Genomic DNA, 22,939 nt, shown 5'->3' with positions numbered 1-22,939 from the left:
GCGATACTGTACTTTTTTTAGGAGGGGAAATAAGTGAACGTGAGACAGAAAATTTACGAATCTTCGCTTTTTATTGCGATACAACAATATTACAGAAGTTTACATGCATTCGAGCTTCACAGCCGTGCAAGTTGTGGCTGTTGTGCTCGTTCCTCCACACTGTACATCATTCTACTGCATCGCTACACACGGCTAAAGCATTTCAATACCGGCTACGTTCTACATGTCTTTTATTTTTTCGCTCTGGTAGATAGGACAGTGCTACCGCATCCAATACCTCGTTCGGAACAAATGTACAACTGTGCATTGCTAGCAATGGCGGGTAAGAAAAATAATGAGGGGGATGTGTGTGAATTGACAGAAAGCCGTCGGCCAGCACAGGCCAGCATTTAGGCCAGCATTTAGTCCTTAGCCCGAGGGCCTCTGCTCTTGTCCGATTTGGCGCCATTTGGTCCGTTTGGTCCTGGTTGAGTCCCGGGCCGCGACGCTACCCCGCGGCGCTACCCCACGCTCGGCCGCACGGCGTACAGACACGGGGGGTAGTGCCGGCGTCTGGGCAATGTTGGCGCGGCGTCGTGCGTGTTCCACGCCACCGCTCTCGTGGAATACGCAGACGGGGTGGGGAAAGGGGAGGTCACAAGAAAATAAAACACCTCCGGTGACGCTGCGCCTAGTCGCTGAAGATGTCGGTGGACAGCTTGTGCTCCAGCAGCAGGTTGCTGTCCGGGGCGAGGCCCACGCACGCCCGCAGCACGTTCTCGATGCAAGCGCGCTGCCGGAACAGCGAGTTGACGACGGGGGTATCTGCAAACCAGAGGCACTCGTCAATACCCCTCGCACCGTGCCCAACCGCGCCGCCGAGTCGAACAGAGTGAGACAGGCAGCGGACTCACCCTTGGGCACCAGGGGCGCCTTGACGAGGTAGCTGAGCAGGCCCAGCACGGAGTGGAACGGCACGAAGTCCTCCTGGCTGCCGTGCGCGCGGAAGGACACCCGCGAGCAGAACTCGGCCAGGACCACGAGGTCCAGGAGCAGGGGCGCGGCGAGCAGCGAGTCTTCGCACGTGTTGTGGATGGCCAGGGTGTGGCGGCCGCCGAACAGCAGCTCCGACGTGTACTCGTCCATGGCGCGCTTGCTGTCGCCCACGTAGGGCACGTACTTGATGACCACCACGTGGTCGGGGTGCTCGCCGGGCGCGTACAGCAGCGAGTTGGACTCCACGACGTCGTCGACCACGTTCCTCTTGGAGATCTGAGGGAGAAAGAGAGCAACAGCGTTAGGTTAGGTCGGAGCGTCGCCGTCACTCTGTCAGTCCGTCACTTTGTCACCCCGTCCTCACCTCCTTGGACTGGAAGGTGTGGGGCGCGGACAGGTTCCTGCCGTCGTTGTTGCCCAGGTGGTTGTAGCTCACGATGGAGGTGGGCTTGATGCCGGCGCCCACCAGGAAGTCCACCAGGACGGACTTGAGCTTGGTCTGGCCGGTCTTGAGGTCGTCGCCGACGATGTGGGTGCCGTGCCGCTGCGCCAGCTCCACGCAGCCCGGCACGAACGTGTTTTGCGGCGAGCCGTTGATGAACGTGCACTGTATGAAAAGTGAACAAAATTGTAAAAGATCTGACTAGGTCAAATGGTCAAAATAATGCGTTGTGGACACTCACGCCCTCCAGGACGCTGGCCACGGCGTACAGCGTGGACGAGGACACCTCCGCGTCGCCGCGGTCGATGGCGGCGAGCAGGTTGTCGGCGGTGTCGTTGAGGCCCGGCCGAACCTCGCTGAAGCGCTCCGTGTTGGCCGTCCACACCACCACCACCATGTCCAGGGCCTTGCGCTGCTTGAAGTCGCGGATGTCCTCGCGGAGTCGCTGCAGCTGCTGGGCCGTGGTGCCGGCCAGGAGGTTGTCGGCGCGCTCCTGCTGGTTGGCCGCCACGAAGGCCGCGTTGAAGGCGGCGGGCCGCGGCTTGAGCTCGCGCAGCTGCGCCGCCAGGGCGCGCTGCACCTCCACGTCGAGGACGCGGTTGCGGCGCGCGGCGTCCTCCAGGTTGAGCCCCGAGATGTCCCAGCCGTCCACCTCCAGGTCGTCGGGGTCCACCATGGGCACCATGGTGTTGAGCGGCACCCAGACGTCACGGCCCTCCGCGTCCATGCCCAGCTTGAGGGTGGCGCTCTGCGTGAGCGAGCCCAGCCAGTCGGCGCGCCGCTCGCCCTCGCGCGTCTCCCAGCGCAGGCCCGCGCGGTTCGCTAGCAAGGCGGCCGTCAGCGTGGTGCCGTTGTTGCCGCCCCAGCCCACCAGCATGGCGCCCACGCGGTGTGGCCGCCGCACCGTGCGCACCTCCAGCCGCCGCCGCTTCGGCGTCACCTGCGAGCAGAGCAAACCAGCCTCCAGGTTAGAGGTCCAAGGTTCGAGTCCCAGTGGCGCCACTTCTCTCCGTATTTTATTCAGTCATAAAATGACACATTTTCGTCGTTTGGTTTGCGGAAGCGAATGGCTGTCGGGGGTCGGGTATTGTCCGCCACCTAGCATTCCCCTGAGCGCCCTGAACAATGCACTGCCGCTACGCCAATAATCGTGCGTTGCACCGCCACGCCGTGCCACGCCCCCGGCACTCGAGATATTGCCCATGCGGGTGGCACGCCACGGCACGGCACGGCAGGGCAGGGCCTGCCTGCCGCCCCGGGAGTGTCCAGAGACCGCAGCTGATAGCAAGGGAGCGGTCGGCGCCGAAAGTGCAGGCACTGCATGCACCGATAGTGGCGGCCCCTCCAACCCCAACCCCAACCCCCACCCCCTCATCCACATGGCGGCGGGAAGGCCGCGTCGGCGTGCCGCGAAGCAAAAACAGCAAAACACGGGGAAGGGAAGCACACCAAAGGAGGCCAACCAAAACAAGGGTCCATCAGGTTGGGTGGGGACGGTGCACCGTCGGACCAACAGTAAGATGACACTGAACTCACACGTTTTGTTGTTGTTTTGTTTTGATTGTTTTCAGTGAAAGGTACGCGGCGAATAGTATAACGGTATGCGTCGTACAGTACATGAAGACCCGTATCAACGTTCCTGAAAACTTTCCGTTGGTCAGATTAGTGCGTACACATGGTGCTCTCACGTTGGTTCACTTTTTGTTGGGCACTGTGTGTCTCCAAACGTCATCTGTGGAAGTTGCGGGCCGGGGCTAGTGAGATGGGTGGAGGCGAGAGCGAGAGGATGGTGGGAAGGGTAGAGGCTCTTGAGGATTCGAAGAGGAGGGGGGCCCAGGACTGGCCCAGGCCCAGCGGGGCCCAGCGGACGAGCAGGGGTAGGGGTAGGCATCGTTCAAGGCCGGCACGGGCCAGCGGTGCTGGCACCGTGCCAAGTTCAAGTTCAAGTTAGGGGTTCCAACTCGCCGCGTTGGGTTGGCTTCACATCCTTGGGTTGAGGTAGTCCACAGGGAGGCCTTGACCCCCCGCGGTAGCTTTCGCTCCTCCCCCGCGTCCGTGTGTGCGTCCGTGTGTGTGCGTGTGTGTGTGCGTGTCGTGACGCGTGGCGCCCCTAGCCTCCTGCAGGGCTCAGCACTTCGGCGAGCGCCGCTCCAGGAATGTCTCTAGGAATGTCCAGAGGCGGCCCGTCCGCTGACACGATGGACACGATAGCGAGGGAGCGGAGGGTGCAGGCGGTGATAGTGCGGCCTCCGACCCCCGAATCCGCATGGCGGGGCAGGTCGTTGACGTTACACTGTAGGCCAAAGGCCGCCAAAGGCCGCGGGAAAGGCGCAAAGCACGGCGAAACGGGACGCGTGCCAGCGCAGCAAAGCGAGCAAAGCCCTGCCCACGGTAAAAATCAGCGTGCAAATAGTAGAGTGACAAAGACGAGCCGAGCAGAGGGCAGTGCTGTACGCCAGAGGCATGGGAATGCGCGCTGGCTGTGCCTCGTCTGTTTGTTGTTTGTCCGTAGGGGAGGGAAGCCCAGCCCAGCCCAGGGATGAGAAATTTAGTCGATCGAGGGAATACTCGTGGAATCATTCGCTCAGCCTCAAAGGTCCGATTTTATCGAGATCTTGAAAACTACCAGTGGCGCGGGTGAACACGGTGCTTTGGTGCTTACACATGGTGCTCACACATCGGCTCACTCCCTTTGTGCACTGCATGCGATATGGGCTCTTACGTCATTGTGGAAGTTGCGGGGCGGGGGCGGTGGGGTGAGGCTGGTGGAGGCGACAGGAGCAGGGGATGGCGGGGCCCACCCCCAGCGGCCTGGCGTGTGCCTGGCGGGGAGGGGGTTGGGGGAGGAAGCGTTCAAGGTCAGTGCTGGCCGGGCTGGCCGAGCTAGCTCTGCTGCTGGCGCCCATAACCTCCCCGACCCTGGACAATAACGCACAGCCCCGCTTTCTGAACACGCCGAATGAAAAGATTGCCTGGACGTCTCGACCACGGCGTGGCCCTCCCCGAGCTCACGCACACGCGAGGGTGTGTTCTCCGTACTCACCACCACAGCGTCGCCGTCACGCTGGCAGAGGGCCGTCTCGTACTGGACCCGCGCCAGGATGGCCTCCTCGCCGTACTCCACGTCCGGGGACTGCACCTGGACCTGCTTCCTGGGGGCCATGGCGGTGACTGTGGCGGTGCCCGGTGCGTGCGCGAGGACTGTCTTGCCCGTCTTGCCGTGAGGAGTAGTGCGCCGACCGGCCGGCGAAGCGGGCGAAGCGAGCGCTGCGAACTGTCGGCCGATGTGCCTGCCTGCCTGTGGGGCGGCTGGGTGTGGTGGGGTAGGGCAGGGCGCGGCGGGATAGGGCGGGGCGGGGCGGGGTGGGCCGTCGTGAGCATGAGGCCGCGAACGAAGGGAGCAATACTCGTCTAGCCGTCTAATTAGAATAATTGCAATTAAAACATGCGGCGTGCTTTTCTGCACGCGGATTCCGTTCTATTGAGCCAAGTCAGGGCGTGGCGGAGAAAGGCGCCGTGGCGTTCCGCCGTGTTCCGCCGGGCTGGGTCAGGCTAGGCCGACGGGGTCCTCTGGCGGGCGTAGCACTCCCCCCTGTCCACGGCGGCGGCGACGGCGGGCAGGGCCGCGCCGAGGGCGGCCTCCTCCTCCGCGGACAGGGGCGGCATTGGCAGCACGCGCGTCACGCCGCGCGCCCCGAGCTCGGCCGCGGTGGTGATGAACCTGCCGAGCATGCCGGAAGCAGAAGCAGGGGTTGGGCAAAGCGGGAGAGGGTTTCGCAACGAAGCAGGGGGTGGGCATGTTGGGGGACGGAGGGGAGGGGGTAGTTACGGCCAGGGCGATCACAGCTTCCTCGCCCCGAACAGCTCGTCGAAGTCGGCGAAGTGCCGGTCGATCGAGGACGAGGACGACGACGGCGAGGGCGACGGCGGGCTGCTGCTCTCATCGGAGGACGGCGTCGACGACGAGAAGGCGGCGGCAAAAGACCAAGACGCGGGGACGTCGTGGTGCAAGCGGCGCTCCTCGTCCGCCAGGGCGATGTCCTCGTACTTGTTGCAGGACGACAGCGACGGCACCGGCGCCCAGGGATCGCCTGTGAACCACGGCGTCACGGCGTCCGGCAGCGACGCGCTGCGCGGCGACGAGGGCGACGACGAACCGGAGCACATCGACGCCGTGTCCATGGACTGCAGGCTGGCGGACGAGGCCGCGCGCTGCGGGTGGCTGCGGGGCGCCAGCCAGGCGCTGAGCAGCACGTGGAAGCGGCCGTCCGTCGCCAGCACCTCGGCCTGCGCGTCCAGGGTGGCTGCGGGGCGCCAGCCAGGCGCTGAGCAGCACGTGGAAGCGGCCGTCCGTCGCCAGCACCTCGGCCTGCGCGTCCAGGGTGGCTGCGGGGCGCCAGCCAGGCGCTGAGCAGCACGTGGAAGCGGCCGTCCGTCGCCAGCACCTCGGCCTGCGCGTCCAGGGTGGCTGCGGGGCGCCAGCCAGGCGCTGAGCAGCACGTGGAAGCGGCCGTCCGTCGCCAGCACCTCGGCCTGCGCGTCCAGGGTGGCTGCGGGGCGCCAGCCAGGCGCTGAGCAGCACGTGGAAGCGGCCGTCCGTCGCCAGCACCTCGGCCTGCGCGTCCAGGGGGCTGCGGGGCGCCAGCCAGGCGCTGAGCAGCACGTGGAAGCGGCCGTCCGTCGCCAGCACCTCGGCCTGCGCGTCCAGGGGGCTGCGGGGCGCCAGCCAGGCGCTGAGCAGCACGTGGAAGCGGCCGTCCGTCGCCAGCACCTCGGCCTGCGCGTCCAGGGCGGCTGCGGGGCGCCAGCCAGGCGCTGAGCAGCACGTGGAAGCGGCCGTCCGTCGCCAGCACCTCGGCCTGCGCGTCCAGGGTGGCTGCGGGGCGCCAGCCAGGCGCTGAGCAGCACGTGGAAGCGGCCGTCCGTCGCCAGCACCTCGGCCTGCGCGTCCAGGGCGGCTGCGGGGCGCCAGCCAGGCGCTGAGCAGCACGTGGAAGCGGCCGTCCGTCGCCAGCACCTCGGCCTGCGCGTCCAGGGTCGGCTGCGGGGCGCCAGCCAGGCGCTGAGCAGCACGTGGAAGCGGCCGTCCGTCGCCAGCACCTCGGCCTGCGCGTCCAGGGCGGCTGCGGGGCGCCAGCCAGGCGCTGAGCAGCACGTGGAAGCGGCCGTCCGTCGCCAGCACCTCGGCCTGCGCGTCCAGGGCGGCTGCGGGGCGCCAGCCAGGCGCTGAGCAGCACGTGGAAGCGGCCGTCCGTCGCCAGCACCTCGGCCTGCGCGTCCAGGGCGGCTGCGGGGCGCCAGCCAGGCGCTGAGCAGCACGTGGAAGCGGCCGTCCGTCGCCAGCACCTCGGCCTGCGCGTCCAGGGCGGCGCGGCGCTCCGCGTCCACGCGCGCGATCACCTCGTAGCGCCGCACGTCGGCGTCCTCGGCCGCCGAGTGCTCCGCGGCGCCCCACAGCTTCAAGTCCGTGTCCCACGGAGCGGGTGGCGGCGGCGCCCTTCTCAGGGGTCCTTTGGGGGGCGGCGACTTCGACGGCGACGTTGACGGCGACGGCGGCAGCACGCAGCCCGGGGCACGCGGCCGGGGGCGGCACCACGCCGTGGCCAGCACCCCGCGGCGCGGCGCGTCGGTCGCGGACGCGGTCCCGGACACGCAGGTCGGCGGCAGCATCGCGCCGCTGCGCCGCCCCGGTCGCGACGCCACTGGACCAGCCACGAGTGCAGTGCCTGGACTCGTGGCCGCGTCCCCGTCGGTCTGCTCTAGGGCTCGCTCGGGCCCCACGCCGTCCCAGGCCACGCCGTCCCAGGCCACGCCGTCCCAGGCCGCGCCGTCGCCGCCGCGGTGCGACCTGACCTCTCTGCCTGGGCCCGGCCACAGCCGCCCAGCTGATTGAGAAATAACCTGGACAGCCTGCCTCGCCTCCCCGTCGCCGTCACCCCCGTCAGCTCAGTGACCAACGTGGGACGCACGCACTCTCTCCACCTGCCGGCCGCCAACAGAGCTCGCTGTCTCTCTCGCACTCATGGGTCGACCCGATGGGTGCGAGGGAGACAGAGCGACCGCTTCCGCGGCCCAGCAGGCCCCAAACAGCGTCAGTCTCTCTCAATTGGGTCAGAGACGCATCGCGCCGTATCACCAGCATGGCCAGCATGCAGTCCCCGTCCCCGTCCCCCATTGGACCCAATCCCCTCCGTCCTCTGCCTCAGGATTAACTGTGCAGTTGTTGCTGACGGCCTGACGGCCCAACAGCCACAGATCGTCGTTGTCGTCCAGTTGGCCCACGGGGATCAGATAAGGGGAGGGGAGGGGAAGTTTAAGGCAGACAGATGACCCTGCAGGACCTTGCTGGGATCGAAGCGAAGGTGTGGGGCGGCAAGAGAGTGATCCTCAAATCACTTCCAGGCGTGCGTCTGGAGTTGACGTTGAGTGCTGTTGTGTTGCTGGTGGCTACCTGGCGCCCGGGATGAGGTCGGAGCGGATGAACACCGTGTCCTCGACGGCCTCCCCGCGCAGCCCCCGGACGACGGCGAGGACGGTGCGTGCGGCCGCGCTGCCGCGGCCCAGGTCGGCGTGGGGCCGCGCCTCGTGGTCCGTCATCATCTGCCGCAGCTCGCGCCAGTCCACCTTAAAAGTGCGCGCGTCGTTATCGTCATGACGTCATCTCGTCGACACTGCCTGTCAGTGTGTGCGTGTGTACCGACCGAGGTGAAGTCGCCGCAGGGCCTCGCCTGGCTGACGACGGGCACGGCCGTGGCGGCGGACCGCCCCCCGACGACGGGCACGTGCATGCGGTGCGCGGGCAGCCCCGCCAGCTTGGCCAGCAAGCTGCTGGCGCGCACCGCGTCCACCGAGGCCACGCCAAGCACCCGGCCGCAGTCCAGCACGCCCGCGTGCTCGAGCACCTGCACGGAGACGAAGCCTCAAGGGGTCACCGAGGCGCTGACGCCCTCCCGCGCCCTCCCCGCCGGCGCGCCCTCCCCGCCGGCGGCGTGGGGCCCCACCCCACCTCCGCCATGAGGGGCACCAAGCTGTTGACGGGCTCGGCGCCGACCACCAGCACGGCCTCCGGGCAGAAGTCAGCCGTGGCCATGGCGACCTCTCTGGCCGTGGAGCAGCCGCGGTTGAAGGCCTCCTCCTCCGAGGTGACCGTCGAGGAGTCCGAGCACAGAAGAACGACGTCCGCGCCCTGGAGAAGCCATTGTGTAGGGGACTTCGACTACAGCAAGCTTCAGCCTGTGTCGAGCTAGCGCACCGTGAGCGCCGTCCGCAGTTCCCTGGAGCCGGCGTGGCTGCTCACGCTGCACGCCGTGTTGATGTGCTCCAGCTCGGTGGCCAGGGCGCGCGTCGCGGGACACGTCAAGGAGGCCCTGCTCTGCCAGTCGTGCAGGCGCACCTGGCTCAGCAGGCGGCTCGACTTGAGCAGGAAGGCGGCGGTCCAGCCCGCGCGCGAGGACGCCCCCACCACCGCCACCTTGACGGGCCTGGAGGACGTGAAGGGCGTGAACGTGAAGGCCGCGTGTCATTCGGGGAAGACCATCGACAAGGGAAATCGGGTGCCGTCGACGGGGCGGGCAGCCGGCAGACAGGTACCCGCCTGTCGCAACCGGTTCTCTCCCTCATGAGCGCTGTGGCCTTGGAGGCGGGCGGCGGGCCGCACAGCCCCGAGCTGCCGAACCCTCTCCAGGGATGCCCTAGAGGACCCACAGGCCCAAGCCACGGCCGACAGTCTGCGCCGCAGCCACCGCGGCCGGCCAGGGCGAGAGCGGCGAGAGCCTTCCGGACCACCATCCCCGCGGTGCACTCGGCCACTCGGCGAGGCCAGGGCGAGGCGCCCGACGATTCGAAAACCCGTTTGGTTGAGGACGCCGGACTGCCGGACCGCCGGACTCCACAACAACGGCGTGCTCGCGCAGACCCGGTCGAAAGGAAGGCGGTGAGGCAGTCTTAGCCGCTCCGAACAGTGCCTTCACCGCTGTCTCTGTCGCACTCGCGGGGCGGCCCCAATAGGCGGGAGAGGGACGGAGCAATTACCGGGAGAGACACCGCCTATCCGATGGCCAGCTGGGGCAGCAGGGGGTTCTTGAAGGGCTGGCACTTGCGGGTCGTGTTGTACGCCGTCTGGCTGTAGGCCACGGCGTACTCCGAGTCGACGGGGAAGTCCTCGTACCACTGCTCCCAGATGTCGCGCTTCGACGGCCTCCTCACGGGCCGATCGGGCCGGTACACCGGCACCGTGTGCGGGGACCGCCGGAATCTGAATGGGCGGACAGTGTGCTGTCGGTGAGGACCAGGACCAGGGGCACGTCTAGTGGCACCGCGTAGCGCGTACACCGTGGGGTCGTCGTAAGTGGCGAACAGGCTGCGGCCGAGCGGCGCCCGCGGGATGCCGGTGGAGACGAGCTCCGTGAGCACGCCGACATAGTCCAGCCGGGGCACCATGTCCTTCTGGGTGTAGTCGGACGCGTAGATGGTGAGCCAGTCCTCGCCGCCGGGCAGCGGCGGGTACTTGGTGCGGCGCGCTTGCTCCTCGTCCTGGCGAGTTGGAAGCCGAGCTGGCTACAAGCGTCATGCACACGTAGGAAATTGACTTTCAAATTTTCAAAAAAATGAGCGAGCTTGCTGCAACGAGTAACGACACTCGTTTATCGCGGTTCATCATGACCGGTACATCCGCTCTGAAATCCGGTATTCCATTGCTTTTTTCCGTCACGCTACTTGCTGCTTCTGCCGAGGCGAGGCTCAGGCCGTGGGCCGTACCCGTGTGCGGTTGGCGCATCGCTGCAGCTCGTGCTTGACGGCCTGCGCGCGCTGGTGCAGCCGGGCCTCCTTCCCCGCCAGGCACAAGTAGTGGGCCAGCGGCTCCCGCGCCCAGGAGTGCTCGGGGCAGGGGCAGTCGGGGCACGGCGCGGGAGGGCCCTCGCGCGGACGGTCGAAGGTCACCTCGGGCGGACGCCACGCGCTGAGTCGCACGGGCAGCGCCCACGGCCAGGGGAAGTCCCGGCGGTACGACGTCCGGAACGTCTCCATTTCTTATTCTTATTCTCTTTCGATTTGCTTTAAATTTTCTAGTCTTTGTTCATTTGGTCAGTTCAGTTACACTAGAGTTTCTTTTCTGTTTTTATATAATTAAATTTTTAAAATAAGTGGAACTTATCTACTTGGAATTTTGATCATTTTGATGCATTGTTGGTGTATCATGGATACTGTTCAGGTTATTCTTGCCCCTGTAGGGCAAGAGCCACATCATGTTATGCAGGTGGAGGGAAAATGAATATTCAACAAATGTTACATTCACATCATACCATAATTTATTCATAAATTATCAGCTTACAGTTCTTCAGCACAACTGTCAAGAAACCATCTGAGCAGGAGAAGCAAAACAATCATTCTTGAACAAGAATCTTTGTGTGCGCCTCTCGGATAAGGGTTTCACAACAAGCTTGCCGTTTCACAGACGCAAATATTGGACTACAAATCCTACAGGACACATTAAAAGCTAGAGTAAGAATCGGCAGCCTTAGGAAAGTCTTGATTCTTGAACATTTAGTTAAGAGCATGCTTTTCACCAAAAGACATGAGCAGTTACAATGAATTCAAGCCAGACAAGCCAGACACACTGATATAAAATTCTTGACCAGAGAGGCAAGGTTTTTTTTTTTTAAAAGCAAATTGCAACCAGTAACTGTTTAAAATTACAGTCAAAGATAGCTACAGCATTCGGCTCAGGATTAAAAAAATAAGTTGCTTAGAAGCAAGTTATGCAGATGATAGACAATGCCTAGGTTTATATGGTCACTTCACTTGGTTTTGTTGTAAAGGGAGATTTCACATTAGATGCTGTAACCAGCTTTGACTGAACAACATATAAAAAAGGCTTTGATGCATCAATAAGACTTAAATACACACAGTACCTACAATCAGATCAAGGATGCCTCCTTCAATACTAAGTACAGAGCGCAAACATGAGCTAAAAATAAATTTTGAGAGCGATCTCCTTTTAAAGACATTTTTAAAAACATGATCTTTTAAAATAATATATGCCACTGAACACAAGCAAGCCCTACTGATAAATTTATTAACACTGATAATCAGCTGCCACAAGTGGAAAAATAAAGACATTCAGGAGATTCAGTGTTTTGATACATGTCATACATTCAAAATGAAGAGAGAACTTTATAGTAGCAATATGAACACAAGTTTATTTGAAAAGCACTGCATGACGCTTGACTTGAGCTTATGCAGAGGTATTGACAACTCTTGACATTTCAGACAATACTTTAGATGGAACTCATAACTTGTTCTCCAAATAAATACGTAACAATGTATGGGGCCCAGTCAGAGAAAACTTGGCACCATACATTGTGCCAAGCTGAATTAATGACATTTGAAAATGGTTCAGTTGTTGTAGGGTACTTACTCAAACAATTTATAAAAAGAAGTCATGAAAAGAAAGTGTTCTCTAAGGTTTTAACTTGAAGGCTAAACTTTCACAGGCTTGAACACAGATGAAGGATATACAGAAGATGATATCGGACATGAAAAATGTCAATGGATTAACAAGACCACAGACATAAAAAAAAAATAAAGAGTTAATCATGACATAGGAATAGACTTGCCACTATCAACATAAAAAAACAACCTAAATAACTAAAAAATTATTGGAGAATACCACATTAGGCGGTTTAGCAACTTCTTAAATGAAACATCATCACAGAGCAAGAAGACACATCAGTTGATAAATTAATCATTCACACAAACATCTAGCAGAACACACAATCTAGTCCTAGTGACTTGCAACAATCAATGTTGGAGCATTAGTACTAGCTAAAAACGATGACCTTGCATCACAAACTTCAAATACAAATATGACAACCCTAACAAACAATAGATCCTCTAGAAAATTCGATGTGTCAAGTACAGTATATACATAACTTTTTCACTAATTCAAAATACACCTTATATTCTATGCAGGGTACTTAGTTCTTTCCCACTGCTTATGGACCACAAAATCATATGGAAGTAATTTTACAACTTCATTGAATGGTATATCTAGTCGCATCAATTAACAAAATATAAAATTCATGTCACTACATCTGATTGCAAGTGGACCCTGCCAACAAGCACATTTGGAACACACAACAGCCCTGAAGCTGCGCAAACATTTACTCACACATTCAGACTTAGTCTATTCAAAGTGTTTTGGACGGTTTCAGGTTCAGATAAAACTGCAACTATAAATGCACAGGGTAAAGAAGGACAGCAGGCGTGCTGTGCATGAGGAAGCATTCAGCATCCCTCACCAGCCTGGCTGGGCTGGTTACATAATTCAGGTATGAACACGTTTTACTCGCACCATCGTCATAGTAAAATGATCGAGGTGTTAGAAGATTTAGGCTAGTCGACATTGACACTGCCATAATTGCGAGGCTGGCTCCTAGAGGGGTCAATCACAACTTGGCGATGGGAACCCCTCTGTCTGAATATCAATCCTGCAACACCAAAATATGCAATTAGTAGTTGAAGACAATATTTAAAGAGAGAATGTGAGAAAGTAAATGAAAACCCACTACATAAGTTATTAAAACAGCAAACTACGTATAAGGAGTCTTAAAAGGAGTTGAAATGCACATGTCTAACCCAAAATTAAAAGCCACTTTAAAATTAAGAACATGAATTGACCAAAAGAAGACAAAAAAAAGGCCCAAAACAAAACAGAAATATGTAACTAATCTTTACTTTCAATGAACATGCATAATCCAATCCAGTGCACCACTACCATGCACCTGCAAGGGTGCTTCAAGACAACAATCAATATCATTCATCTTACACTGTCCAGAGATGCTGCATTTCTCGTTGAACTCCTTCCCTGTTGCTGCATCTGTAATACTTGCTTTCTGTGAACTTCCTGTTTAGCTCTGTTCATGGGGGCCCCTGATAAAAGAAAGCATGCGAACACGATTAGCATTCAGAGCAGGCCAAATCACATGCTCACGAGAACAGAGGTGCACATGACTTGAGGGATTGACCCAAAGGTATGGGACACATGACAATTACTCAAATCAATGCCTCATGAGACTTGGGTGTAATATCAAGCATGTTTTTTTCTCTTTTAATTTTTTTGTTTTGGTGACTTTAGAGTCAGTCACAAGCACACAAAGCTGAAAAAGCTCATAGCACATTCAGGACACAATTCAGGACCTCTAGTGAAGAACCCAAACACACAGTTCTGCTATCAAAACAAATAAGTCCACCCAAGAGTTACACTACATAAGAATTTATGTACTCTGCATAAGATACACAACTCAAGTGACATAAACCCGTTTTAAGTTTACAAAGTGACCATGGCAACAACCAAGATGTAAACTAATACATAAAATGATCCAATGATCAATCTTATTCAGAAGCTGAACATAAATGCCCCAGGACGTCACAAGAGGTAAAGCAACAGCATGCAATCATTTCTTTTCTTTCTAAACATGAGTTCAGAAGTACCATGTAAAATGCAAGTAAAATCTGAATAATCAGAAATGCTTACCAATGTAACTGAGCAGGACAGGTAGGAAGATAAGACCATGGGCAGCTCCATATAAGACAATACCCAAGTACATTCTGAAGTAGTAAACTTGGAAGATTGGGGACTTAGCAAAACCCAGGACAATAATTCCTCCAAACTTGGTCAGTGTGATGCCAGAGAAAATCTGAAATAAAATGAAATGATTGGTAAGAAACATGTGCAACTGAAGCTACCTTTCACTATTCAGCTGATAATGTATAATTTACTTACAGAGCTGCCCATCTTTGTGAGGGCATCAGCGGACCTCTTTACTCTTGACGATTCTACAGACACAGCAAATGTGTGCACTAGATGGCTGCAAAATTCGACTGAGATACCAACGGCCTGAAAAGTGATTTAAAAGGGTAAATTAACAACAAGTTCTTTTTCTCAGAAATATACGAAGATTAAATTTTAAGGTTCTGATGCTTACCATAACAAGGTTTACCCTCGAAACTGCATTCAGGGATATGTTCCACCAATACATCAAACCCAACAGATTGGTGACAATCATGACAATGGTAATGATAACAACCAGAGCAGAGCACACGTCAAGCCCCATCAGCAGGAAAGTAACAACAAAGATGGCAGCTACAGAGAGTCCCAGACTACCGAGGGTATCTTCCCACATGGTCAGATACTGCTCATAGAACACGTAGAACACACTAAAATCCAGGCAGAAAAAAAAACAAAAAACAGATAGTTAGTTAGTTGTCAAAGAGACAAATAAAACAATGGCAATAAGTAACACTGAGCATAATGTACCTGTAAGGGAATACTTCAACAGATTTGTTGGAACCACTGGCTTTAAGCCGTCCATTGATCATAGTGGTAATGTTGGCAGCAACTTCCCGAGCAGCTTCAATGGCCGAGTAGTAGTCTTTGGATGACCTCAGAATAGAATGGTATGACATGAATGAGGTAGGGCCAACTTTGCCAGTGTTGTTGACTCCAGGCAGAACCTTCACAGCCTAAAACAGAAAAGTATTGTAATTGAAAAGGAACCTAAAACATAGCTTAACTTTTCCCTTTTTGGCAGAGGTGAATCAAAACTCTTACCTGGCCATAGGCGCCATGTCCTGCGATAGCACACGTGTCATCTGGATTATCATTCAGGAAGAAAGACACGTACTTCTCAAAGGTTGCCTTGCTCGGCCGCCGAGTTTTCGCGTCAAGCTCTGTGGCGCAAGGCTTGCAGCGTGCCGCTGTAATTAAACAAATTAAAATAATGCCTACTTCACAAAACACAAAAACTTTAAAAATATTTATGAGGGCTTACGTTTGGAATGGGGGCAGAAGGAACCATTAGCCTTCGATTCGTAGCAACAATCCTTTATGTCAAGCCAACTCATGTAGTCATCAATCCAAGAAGCTGAGGGCTTTGCAATGTAAGTTCTGCTGGGGGTCCGAGAAGCACTGTACAGTTGCAACAAAAGGGAATCAGGGTTGCAGTAAAGTCCTGAACATATCATATTTTGGGTGTCAACATCGGAATAGTCAAGTCCTTCAGTAACCACGAAGTATACAGGTGGCCCAACAGACAAGTAGTTCTTCAAGTACTGCAAAAATGAACAATTCATTGGTTAGATGACACTTCACTCCAATAACAAATTTCACAGTTCAATTATGTTACCCACCGAGAAGTACTTCTGCACAGGTGAATCAGCAGGAACAGACTGTTCTTGATCCAGACCAACATCAATGTGAGGAATCACAGCAAGACTCGAACACAGCCAGCCAAAGAAGATAACCATGACAGCAGGCCGCATCCACTTATTTAATAGCATAGGCACATACGCTGCTTCAAACAACTTGTAGAGCGCTCCATTGTTGGGCACAACATCTTTCTTAGATCCTCTGACAAAGCAGCAAATATCATATCGGTTTTCCTAAAGTAAAAGAGGTTTCAAAAGAAATTTAGTAAAAATGTTTTTGTTTAATTTTTTTTGATGATTGCCTAAAGCAAAAACACTTACAGACTGCCTCGCCGTATCCAGGGACAGAAGACTGACAAAGCAAGTAATTTGGAACAAGAAGTCAATGAAGAGCGCCATTCCAGCGTAGAGGGCGAATGCTTTCACGGCGGGCATGTCCGACAAACCACCTGTAAAAGCAGAGGGGAATATGAATTAAACTGATGAAATAAAAAAATGCTCATTAAAAAGTACAAATCTGTTACAAACCAAGCAAGAAGCAGAAAGTCTCAGAGATGCTGGTGAGCAGCATAGAGGGGCCCACTTGGCCAAGTACACGTCCAATATGTTCGGCAGAACTTTCCCCAGGATTACGGGGGGTTCTTTGATGAGTTTGAACCAAGATGAAAATATTGTCAACACCAACAGCCAACACAAGGAATGGAATCACCTACATAAATTTAAAGAACAGAAAATGTTAACACCAATATGATAAAAAGATAAAGACAATAGTAAGTCGTTTATTCTCACCTCAACAATAATCAGAGTGGCAGCAACACCAATGTAACCAAACAACCCCACAGAGCAAACCACAGAGACAACTACAATCAGTACGCCGCCAAGACCAAGTGTGATTTTGCTGTCAATTAATAGTCGATCACATGTGGAAATCTGACCCAGGGAGACAGCAATGTAACCAAACATGATCAAATAACTGACAATGATGGTCCGAACATCAGAAGTTGATTCTTTGTCCAGCTCATCTTCGATGGATCGCTCTGCATTGAAAGACACATCCATAAACTCGGGCTTGGACTCATTCACCCATTTTTTCATGAATGAAATAAATCTGAGGGAGAAAAGAGAGATTTAGCTCGTTTGCAAAGTTAAACTGCACCCTAATAATATTTATCCGATAGGAACAAGTCCTACCTAGTTTCCCATTCCAATGCTGGAGCCAGAAGAGTCTTGTTGTGGTGATTGCTCAGGAGAATAGTTATGATAGCTGCAGTTGCATTTTGATACTGCTTGGGATCTGTGATGGCCTCATTGCCCTTCAAAAAGCCACCCAAAGCAATAGCGGGGTCCACTGGGCCGCCATACTGGGCAAAGCACTCCAAGTTGTAAGGATTTCTGCAAAATAAAGGAAAATCATGAGTGAAATTTCAAAGAATATGCAAAGGGAAAGAAATGAACACCACAAGGAGTGCACTTACTGGGAGCAGCGCTTGAAATGATCCAGATAATTTGTAGTGAAGTTATTTGGGTCTGTATCTTCAGTCTCAAATGTATCCACATCATCTTGATAATAGCCCCATATACTAACAACGAAACAGCTGCTGACCTTCTTCGGGCCAGAGTAAGATGTATGGAGAGGAGCAAAGCAAACTTTGTCCAGACCTTTGCTTTCATTCTGCCCGAGCTGGCAAAAAATAATACAAATATTAACCACCCATCATGCACAATGATCAGAAGCAAGTGTCAATGAAGTTAGGGAACTTACCTTCACAATTTGATTTTGAAGCTTCAGAAGTTCCATCAGGAATTCTTGGTTAAAGACAGGACCAAACTCCAGAACTCCTTGAGAAGTGTTGTGATAAACTGGTTCAAGGCCCGTTGCTCTAATGATAATGTGTTCAGTGCGATAAAATGGTTCAAAATTTTTATCATAATATTCACGCTCTAGCCTGGATCGACTTTCAGGAGATGCCCAGAGATCAACAGGATCGGTGGTAATTTTCAAGAAAGTTACACCATAACATAAGACAACAATTGTCACCAAACCAATCGCCATTGTCGTCCAGGGGTTGCCGGCACACACTGCAAGAGAAAAATTCTCGGACTTGTAAGCAAGAACAGTGTTTAAGAAAATGACACAAGATTCAAACTTCAAACCAATATCTATGTCCATACCTGTGCCCCACTTGGTGAAGAAAGCTTCGAGTTTCTCATCGATTACAGCTCCAAACTTCTCATAACAAGAAGCTTCAGAGCCAGTCTTATCACCTCCGTCAATTCCATCGATATCACTTGCAACACCTATGTAAATACAAAGGCACAATTACAAGTCTGAAGTGAGGGGGTAGTGTAACTAAAGGCAACAACATAATTTTCAGCAATGTACAAAACGCACAAGAAACAAAAGACAGGAAAAGCCGATTAAATCAGAATGCGGTTAGTCATGCAGCATTAATTCAGCACCCCACTTGATCAGGCGTGAAATGAAGCAACTTCGATGAGCAAGCTATTGATTGCAATCACAAAACTTCAGAAAATTACTGGGCCCCTAATGAGCTGCCCTAACCATTGAACAAAAATTTTATTTCCCACCAGCATTAAGTTTTGGGAGAACAAACTATTAATGAGGCAATCAGGCTTTTGGGTTTTGCCATGCAGGAGTACAGGCAAGTCTCCCACATTTAGTTTGATGCTTGCAAAGTATGAAGCTGCAGCTATCAGCATGAACTGTTGAATAACTAGCTCCCAACCAAAATTAAAACAATTATTTCCAAGTAAATTACTAAAAACACAACCCAGTAAGGTGTGCCCCCTCCTTTCCTAAGTTGCCTATTTAGGCAAACAACAAAACACAAACACAGACACTAACATGAATGGACATCCACTAATAGAAACTAAGCATTAGGAGCATGCTGATGTTAGGGAACACGTACTGGAACGTTTAGACTGCAAAGGACTCTCTTCATCATCACCAAACACAGGCTGCTGCATTTGATTCATTCCTGCGAAACGCCTTCCCACAGACTGACCCATTGACAGTCTACCACTATCGCCACCATTATTCGTCACCAAAGAAGCTGAAACCAACAGAAATTCTGAAAATGCTGCCATACCCGACATTCAACACTTGATAAATGTTAGAGATATTAGTACTGGCCAAGTACACAATTTTGACCCAACAACAGCCCCAATGTCAATTCCACCATAAAAGGTCACACCTCCGTTTGAGAGCTGCTTGCCATCAGTGAGATAAATGCAAAGAGTGCATTACACACACTTCAAAAGTACAAGTGCCAATAATCGGAAAGAGTCCTCTGTCAAGATGGAAGCAGCATGCAAGGGTCCCACAAGTCACGGTACACAAGATCAGTAGTGTCGAAACAAACGACAACTGCAGCGTAGGGATTGCAACAATTTGTTTTAAACTGGCATAGGAGGGAAGGTCAATGAAAATATTAGAGTAGAGATAGCCCCTAGGCAATTCCTCTGCTACTCATGTAGGCCCAGGACCACCTCATATCCATTCAAGGTCAATGCCATCCCGACTACCAGCATGCCACAGTGATACGAGTGTGTCAGGGTGACCGCCAGGCTTATCCGGCCCCTGCATGCAACACTGCCTTCCGTTGAATACACACACCAGCAACCATGAATACCAATGGAAGGGGGAGAAGGGAACAGACAGAGGAAACCAGCCGCATCTCTAAATCCTATGATAAACAGGACACTTGACTTAACATGAGGAGCCTGTCTGCTCCACAGATGGGATTCGGCTTCCATGTCTGTGGTCTGGGTGAAAGGGACTTCAAGAGCATTGGGAGAAGGGAGGGTCAGTGAGTACCAACTGCTGATAGGGGAAACTTCCCACCCCATTATGTGATGAAATAGATGACAGACTTACCAGTGTACGCACACAGGTTAGGGCACATGGTAACCAGTCCCACAAATAGTGCGCTACCGAAAATGAAAACAAGCAACATGACAACTACAGTGCCGTCCATTCCACCAATTTTGAATCCATCGGATGGAGGTGCAGGTGGAAGAGGAGCGGGACAGCTGGCTGCACAGTCCACACAACTGCACGGCACGTTGCCCTGCAACAATCGCAACTTACAGAAACAAGCTCTCCACAATTAAGATTGAAATGGGGAGAAAAATGAAGTGAAACGCTTACATCAAGTCCAACATTGCAAGGAACTATACGAGTGTCCAGTGGGGTCATTGAGCCTGCCAATTTGTCTAGTTTGTACGTCATTTGGAACGGGACATAGGGATTGTTCCTTGCATCCCCCATGAAAGTAAACCACCTGAAAGCATACCACGAAGCCTTAAAAACTCTGCTGACAGTCTTTTGTAGAATAGATTTCGAAATGAGAAAATCCATACCTGAGAGGAGAACACAAGGCAGAGCCCCATGACCCACACATGAGATCAAGGGCACGCTGACCCGTTGACGGAACAAACACACCGGAGCAAGAGTCATAAATACCCTGGAGGGACTTTGCAGTCACATGGAGGTTTATTCCCGAAATAGATATGAGGGTTTTATTGCCTGATTGGAAGACAAAAGACAATATAAAATCCATACCAAGGAATAAAATAATAATGTAGGATATTGACTCATGGAATTCATAACTCACCAACTTTATTTTCCTTGAAATCTACGGCTTCCATGAAATTGGACTGGTCTGCTCTACAGGTAAAGGAGCAGAAATGCTCAGCAAAGTTGTTCATGCATGATGGGCAGTGCTTTAGAAATTGATGACCTAATCTAATGCTTTTGTCCAAAGTTTGAAGTTGAAAAACATCACAGCAAGTTTGCGGAGAAGAACCTGAAAGCAAATTATAAAATTAAAACTGATGTAAAAGTAATGAGGATGGTAAATTTAAATTAAATCAAAGAACTCAGGTTTTGATCGTACAAAGAGAGAAAGACTGAGTCACACCCTTGGCTGACAGCCAGCTTGCACCTCTGGGCAAGGGCGCTTTCGCACATACAACCTTCCTCACTCCTGCAGCAACCAGCACCGCACGCCATGACTACAAAGTAGCTTACCAAGGTCCTTCAGGAAGTTCGGACACCACTGTTGTAAGATTTTGATTCCTTCCTGAGGAAGTTCTTTAGCTGTCCCATTGTAAGGACAGTACTGCGGTTTCTCGACATCGCCGTTACAATTCCCATACCACACACAGGTGGGCTCCGCAGCCAAGACGTTTGGCTGCAACAAAAAGTACAGTTTCATAAGAAATTTCTGTTTAGACTGGAAAATTCGTCAAGGTGAGCTGACAGCAGCCACACAAATGGGAACTCCATGTTAGGAATATTTGTAAGATGTGCGATAACTAGTTCATCCACATTGAATGAAAAAGATGAACACAAGTACTAACTTTTATGCCAATCAAAAGCAGACTGAATTAATACAAATGCAAGAGGAAGAGACCCGACTGAAGACACTTGGAAAGTTCTCATCATTCAATTAACTTCAACCCCATAAAAATGAGTGAAAGTTGTGAAAGGGGCGGCAGCCGCCCCGCCCCACCCCGCCCCTTCACCCTCGAATGACTCGGCCTTGACAGGCAGGTGCGGCCTACAGATAAACAACGACCACACTGCGAAAGCGAAAACAGCGCCGTCTGCCAACGCAAAGCGACGCAGCACTCGGCGCGCCGAGCAAAACATCCCGGTACGCCTACGCCCCTGGCCGCTTCCGCCAGACGGGGACCAACGGGGACCCACGGCAAGACGCAACGCACAACGGACCTAACCTACAAATCACTTGGGTAATGTCGCCGTGGGAAAGTCTGGAGCGAGGGGCCGACGGCATGTGGGTCGCCTCGTCCGTAGTGCCTCTGCCGGGCCGTCAGGACCATCACGCCACTGTACAGACCGTGCTAGGAGTAGTCTCCGTCCCAAGGTAAACAGCTCTCCGTGGGATTGCGCCGTCGACCCGTCATCGAAGGACAGGCGCCACCAAAAGCCAGTCTCTGGCGAATGTCTCCCACTGCCTCACCTGCAGGGAGACGAGGGTCTGCAGGGCGACCAGCACAAAGAAGCAGGCGCCTGGCCGAAGAATGCTTGACGTCCAGGACAGAGCCCCGGACTCGGGGTGCGTCATCGCATAGGCCTTGAAGTGCAGCCTACGGCGGAGCGGAGCGACCGAGCGGGCTGGCGTTGCCGTTACAACAGTGTGCCGCCCTCCGACGCCCTTCTGGAAGCGATGCCGCGTCGCAGCACGACGCAGGGCTGCCCGTGGGAACACTGACACTTGCACGGGTGGGCGGAACGTCCGGGAAATCCGAAAGAAAACCGATCCTCGCGCGGCCAAAATGGACTCCTGTCACACTTGCTGGCCCGCACAGTCCACCACTGGCGCATCGCGCATCGCCGAGCCGCCGAGCGCGACCGCCGAAGCGCTGCCGTCGCCGCCCCACCCAGCTTCTTCGGCTCGCTCGGGCTGCGTTTGGAGGGCGAGCCGAGCGGCCTCGGCGCGGACCGCGCAAGGGGCGCGAGGGGGAGTGGGCGAGAGAGAGACACAGCGCGCCGTGCCGTTCGGACGCAGCGCGCTTTCGATTGGGGCCGGGCCGTAGCGAGCCGCGCCGCGCCGACGGCAGCCGACGGCAAAATACCAAAAACAAACGGCGATCGCGGCGGCAAGGGTCGCGCCGCGCTTTTGAACCGGGACGGGCGAATGGCGGATGAACTGAGTCGAATGGGAGCGCGATAAGACAGAGCGAACGTGAACGGGCCTTGCCGGGCCTTGCCGTATCGGCTGTGATACGCGGCAGGCCGTCTCGTCTCACGCAGAGGCCGAGTGTGGCTCGCTCGGCCGCGTGCAAGTCACGCGGTTCTTCGAAAGGGCAGCGCGCAGCAGATCGATCCAGGGGGAGGGGTGGAGGGTGTGGCCGGGAACAAGTGAAGGCGGGGCCCTGTGACGTCACGGCGTCACGCCACGTCACTGCGTCACGCCACGTCACTGTGGCCGCGCCAAGGCTTGAATCGCCGCCGTGAACCCGGCCCGGCCCGGCCGGCTGAATCACGGCGAAGTTGGCGGGTTCAAGTTCAAGTCGGCTCTGCAGCAAGGAGCGGAGGCCCGACGGCCTGCCGGGGACGGCCACGGTGACTCAGTGGCCACCATATGATCGGCCGCCTCAGCCTCAACATTGCGGCGCGAGCAGGCCGTCTCGCTCGCACTCGGCCCGTGCAGGCCGTGCAGGCCGTAGGGGTGCGAGAGAGACGCCGGGCGCTAACTTTGTCGTGGCGCCGCGACTTGCACCTCGAAGCCTCGCGGTGGGGCTGGCCCGCTGGCGCCGCCCGCT

At 54.7% G+C, this 22,939-nt stretch overlaps 4 protein-coding genes across 6 annotated transcripts; all 4 read right to left on the bottom strand.

Moving 5' to 3' along the window:
- Nucleotides 1-52: 52 nt before the first annotated feature.
- Nucleotides 53-5,007, bottom strand: LOC117647224 (inositol-3-phosphate synthase 1). Its single transcript, XM_034388869.1, has 5 exons — nucleotides 4,461-5,007; nucleotides 1,659-2,357; nucleotides 1,340-1,582; nucleotides 894-1,251; nucleotides 53-804 (listed from the first exon to the last, which is right to left on the bottom strand). The coding sequence occupies exons 1-5, from the start codon at nucleotides 4,578-4,580 to the stop codon at nucleotides 671-673; spliced, it is 1,554 nt and encodes a 517-aa protein (XP_034244760.1). The 5' UTR covers nucleotides 4,581-5,007; the 3' UTR covers nucleotides 53-670.
- Nucleotides 5,008-7,809: 2,802 nt separating this feature from the next.
- On the bottom strand, nucleotides 7,810-9,037 carry LOC117647372 (malate dehydrogenase, mitochondrial-like). Its single transcript, XM_034389095.1, has 4 exons — nucleotides 9,012-9,037; nucleotides 8,670-8,898; nucleotides 8,424-8,603; nucleotides 7,810-7,827 (listed from the first exon to the last, which is right to left on the bottom strand). Exons 1-4 carry the CDS (start codon nucleotides 9,035-9,037, stop codon nucleotides 7,810-7,812), a joined length of 453 nt encoding a protein of 150 aa, XP_034244986.1.
- On the bottom strand, nucleotides 8,825-10,583 carry LOC117647227. The gene is made up of 4 exons (XM_034388871.1): nucleotides 10,175-10,583; nucleotides 9,747-9,949; nucleotides 9,449-9,671; nucleotides 8,825-8,898 (listed from the first exon to the last, which is right to left on the bottom strand). The coding sequence occupies exons 1-3, from the start codon at nucleotides 10,442-10,444 to the stop codon at nucleotides 9,464-9,466; spliced, it is 681 nt and encodes a 226-aa protein (XP_034244762.1). The 5' UTR covers nucleotides 10,445-10,583; the 3' UTR covers nucleotides 8,825-8,898; nucleotides 9,449-9,463.
- Nucleotides 10,584-10,700: 117 nt separating this feature from the next.
- LOC117646865 (NPC intracellular cholesterol transporter 1) lies at nucleotides 10,701-22,019 on the bottom strand. 3 transcript variants are annotated; one of them, XM_034388157.1, is made up of 23 exons: nucleotides 21,634-22,018; nucleotides 20,679-20,841; nucleotides 20,263-20,454; nucleotides 20,009-20,174; nucleotides 19,797-19,929; nucleotides 19,524-19,716; nucleotides 18,556-18,699; nucleotides 17,798-17,923; nucleotides 17,388-17,704; nucleotides 17,101-17,306; nucleotides 16,817-17,017; nucleotides 16,415-16,733; nucleotides 16,154-16,334; nucleotides 15,947-16,074; nucleotides 15,608-15,859; nucleotides 15,250-15,529; nucleotides 15,030-15,175; nucleotides 14,736-14,941; nucleotides 14,404-14,635; nucleotides 14,202-14,315; nucleotides 13,953-14,115; nucleotides 13,245-13,348; nucleotides 10,701-12,906 (listed from the first exon to the last, which is right to left on the bottom strand). In XM_034388157.1, the coding sequence occupies exons 1-23, from the start codon at nucleotides 21,736-21,738 to the stop codon at nucleotides 12,901-12,903; spliced, it is 4,077 nt and encodes a 1,358-aa protein (XP_034244048.1). In that variant the 5' UTR covers nucleotides 21,739-22,018; the 3' UTR covers nucleotides 10,701-12,900. The 3 variants fall into 3 exon arrangements, with proteins under 3 accessions (XP_034244048.1, XP_034244049.1, XP_034244050.1); XM_034388158.1 differs by lacking the exon at nucleotides 13,245-13,348 and having other exon boundaries at nucleotides 21,634-22,019; XM_034388159.1 differs by lacking the exon at nucleotides 18,556-18,699.
- Between the last annotated feature and the right edge of the window lie 920 nt (nucleotides 22,020-22,939).

The sequence above is a fragment of the Thrips palmi genome, unplaced genomic scaffold (genome assembly GCF_012932325.1).
Source record: "Thrips palmi isolate BJ-2018 unplaced genomic scaffold, TpBJ-2018v1 HiC_scaffold_2, whole genome shotgun sequence".
Lineage (NCBI taxonomy): Eukaryota > Metazoa > Arthropoda > Insecta > Thysanoptera > Thripidae > Thrips > Thrips palmi.
This window is presented reverse-complemented; position numbering and strand designations above follow the sequence as displayed.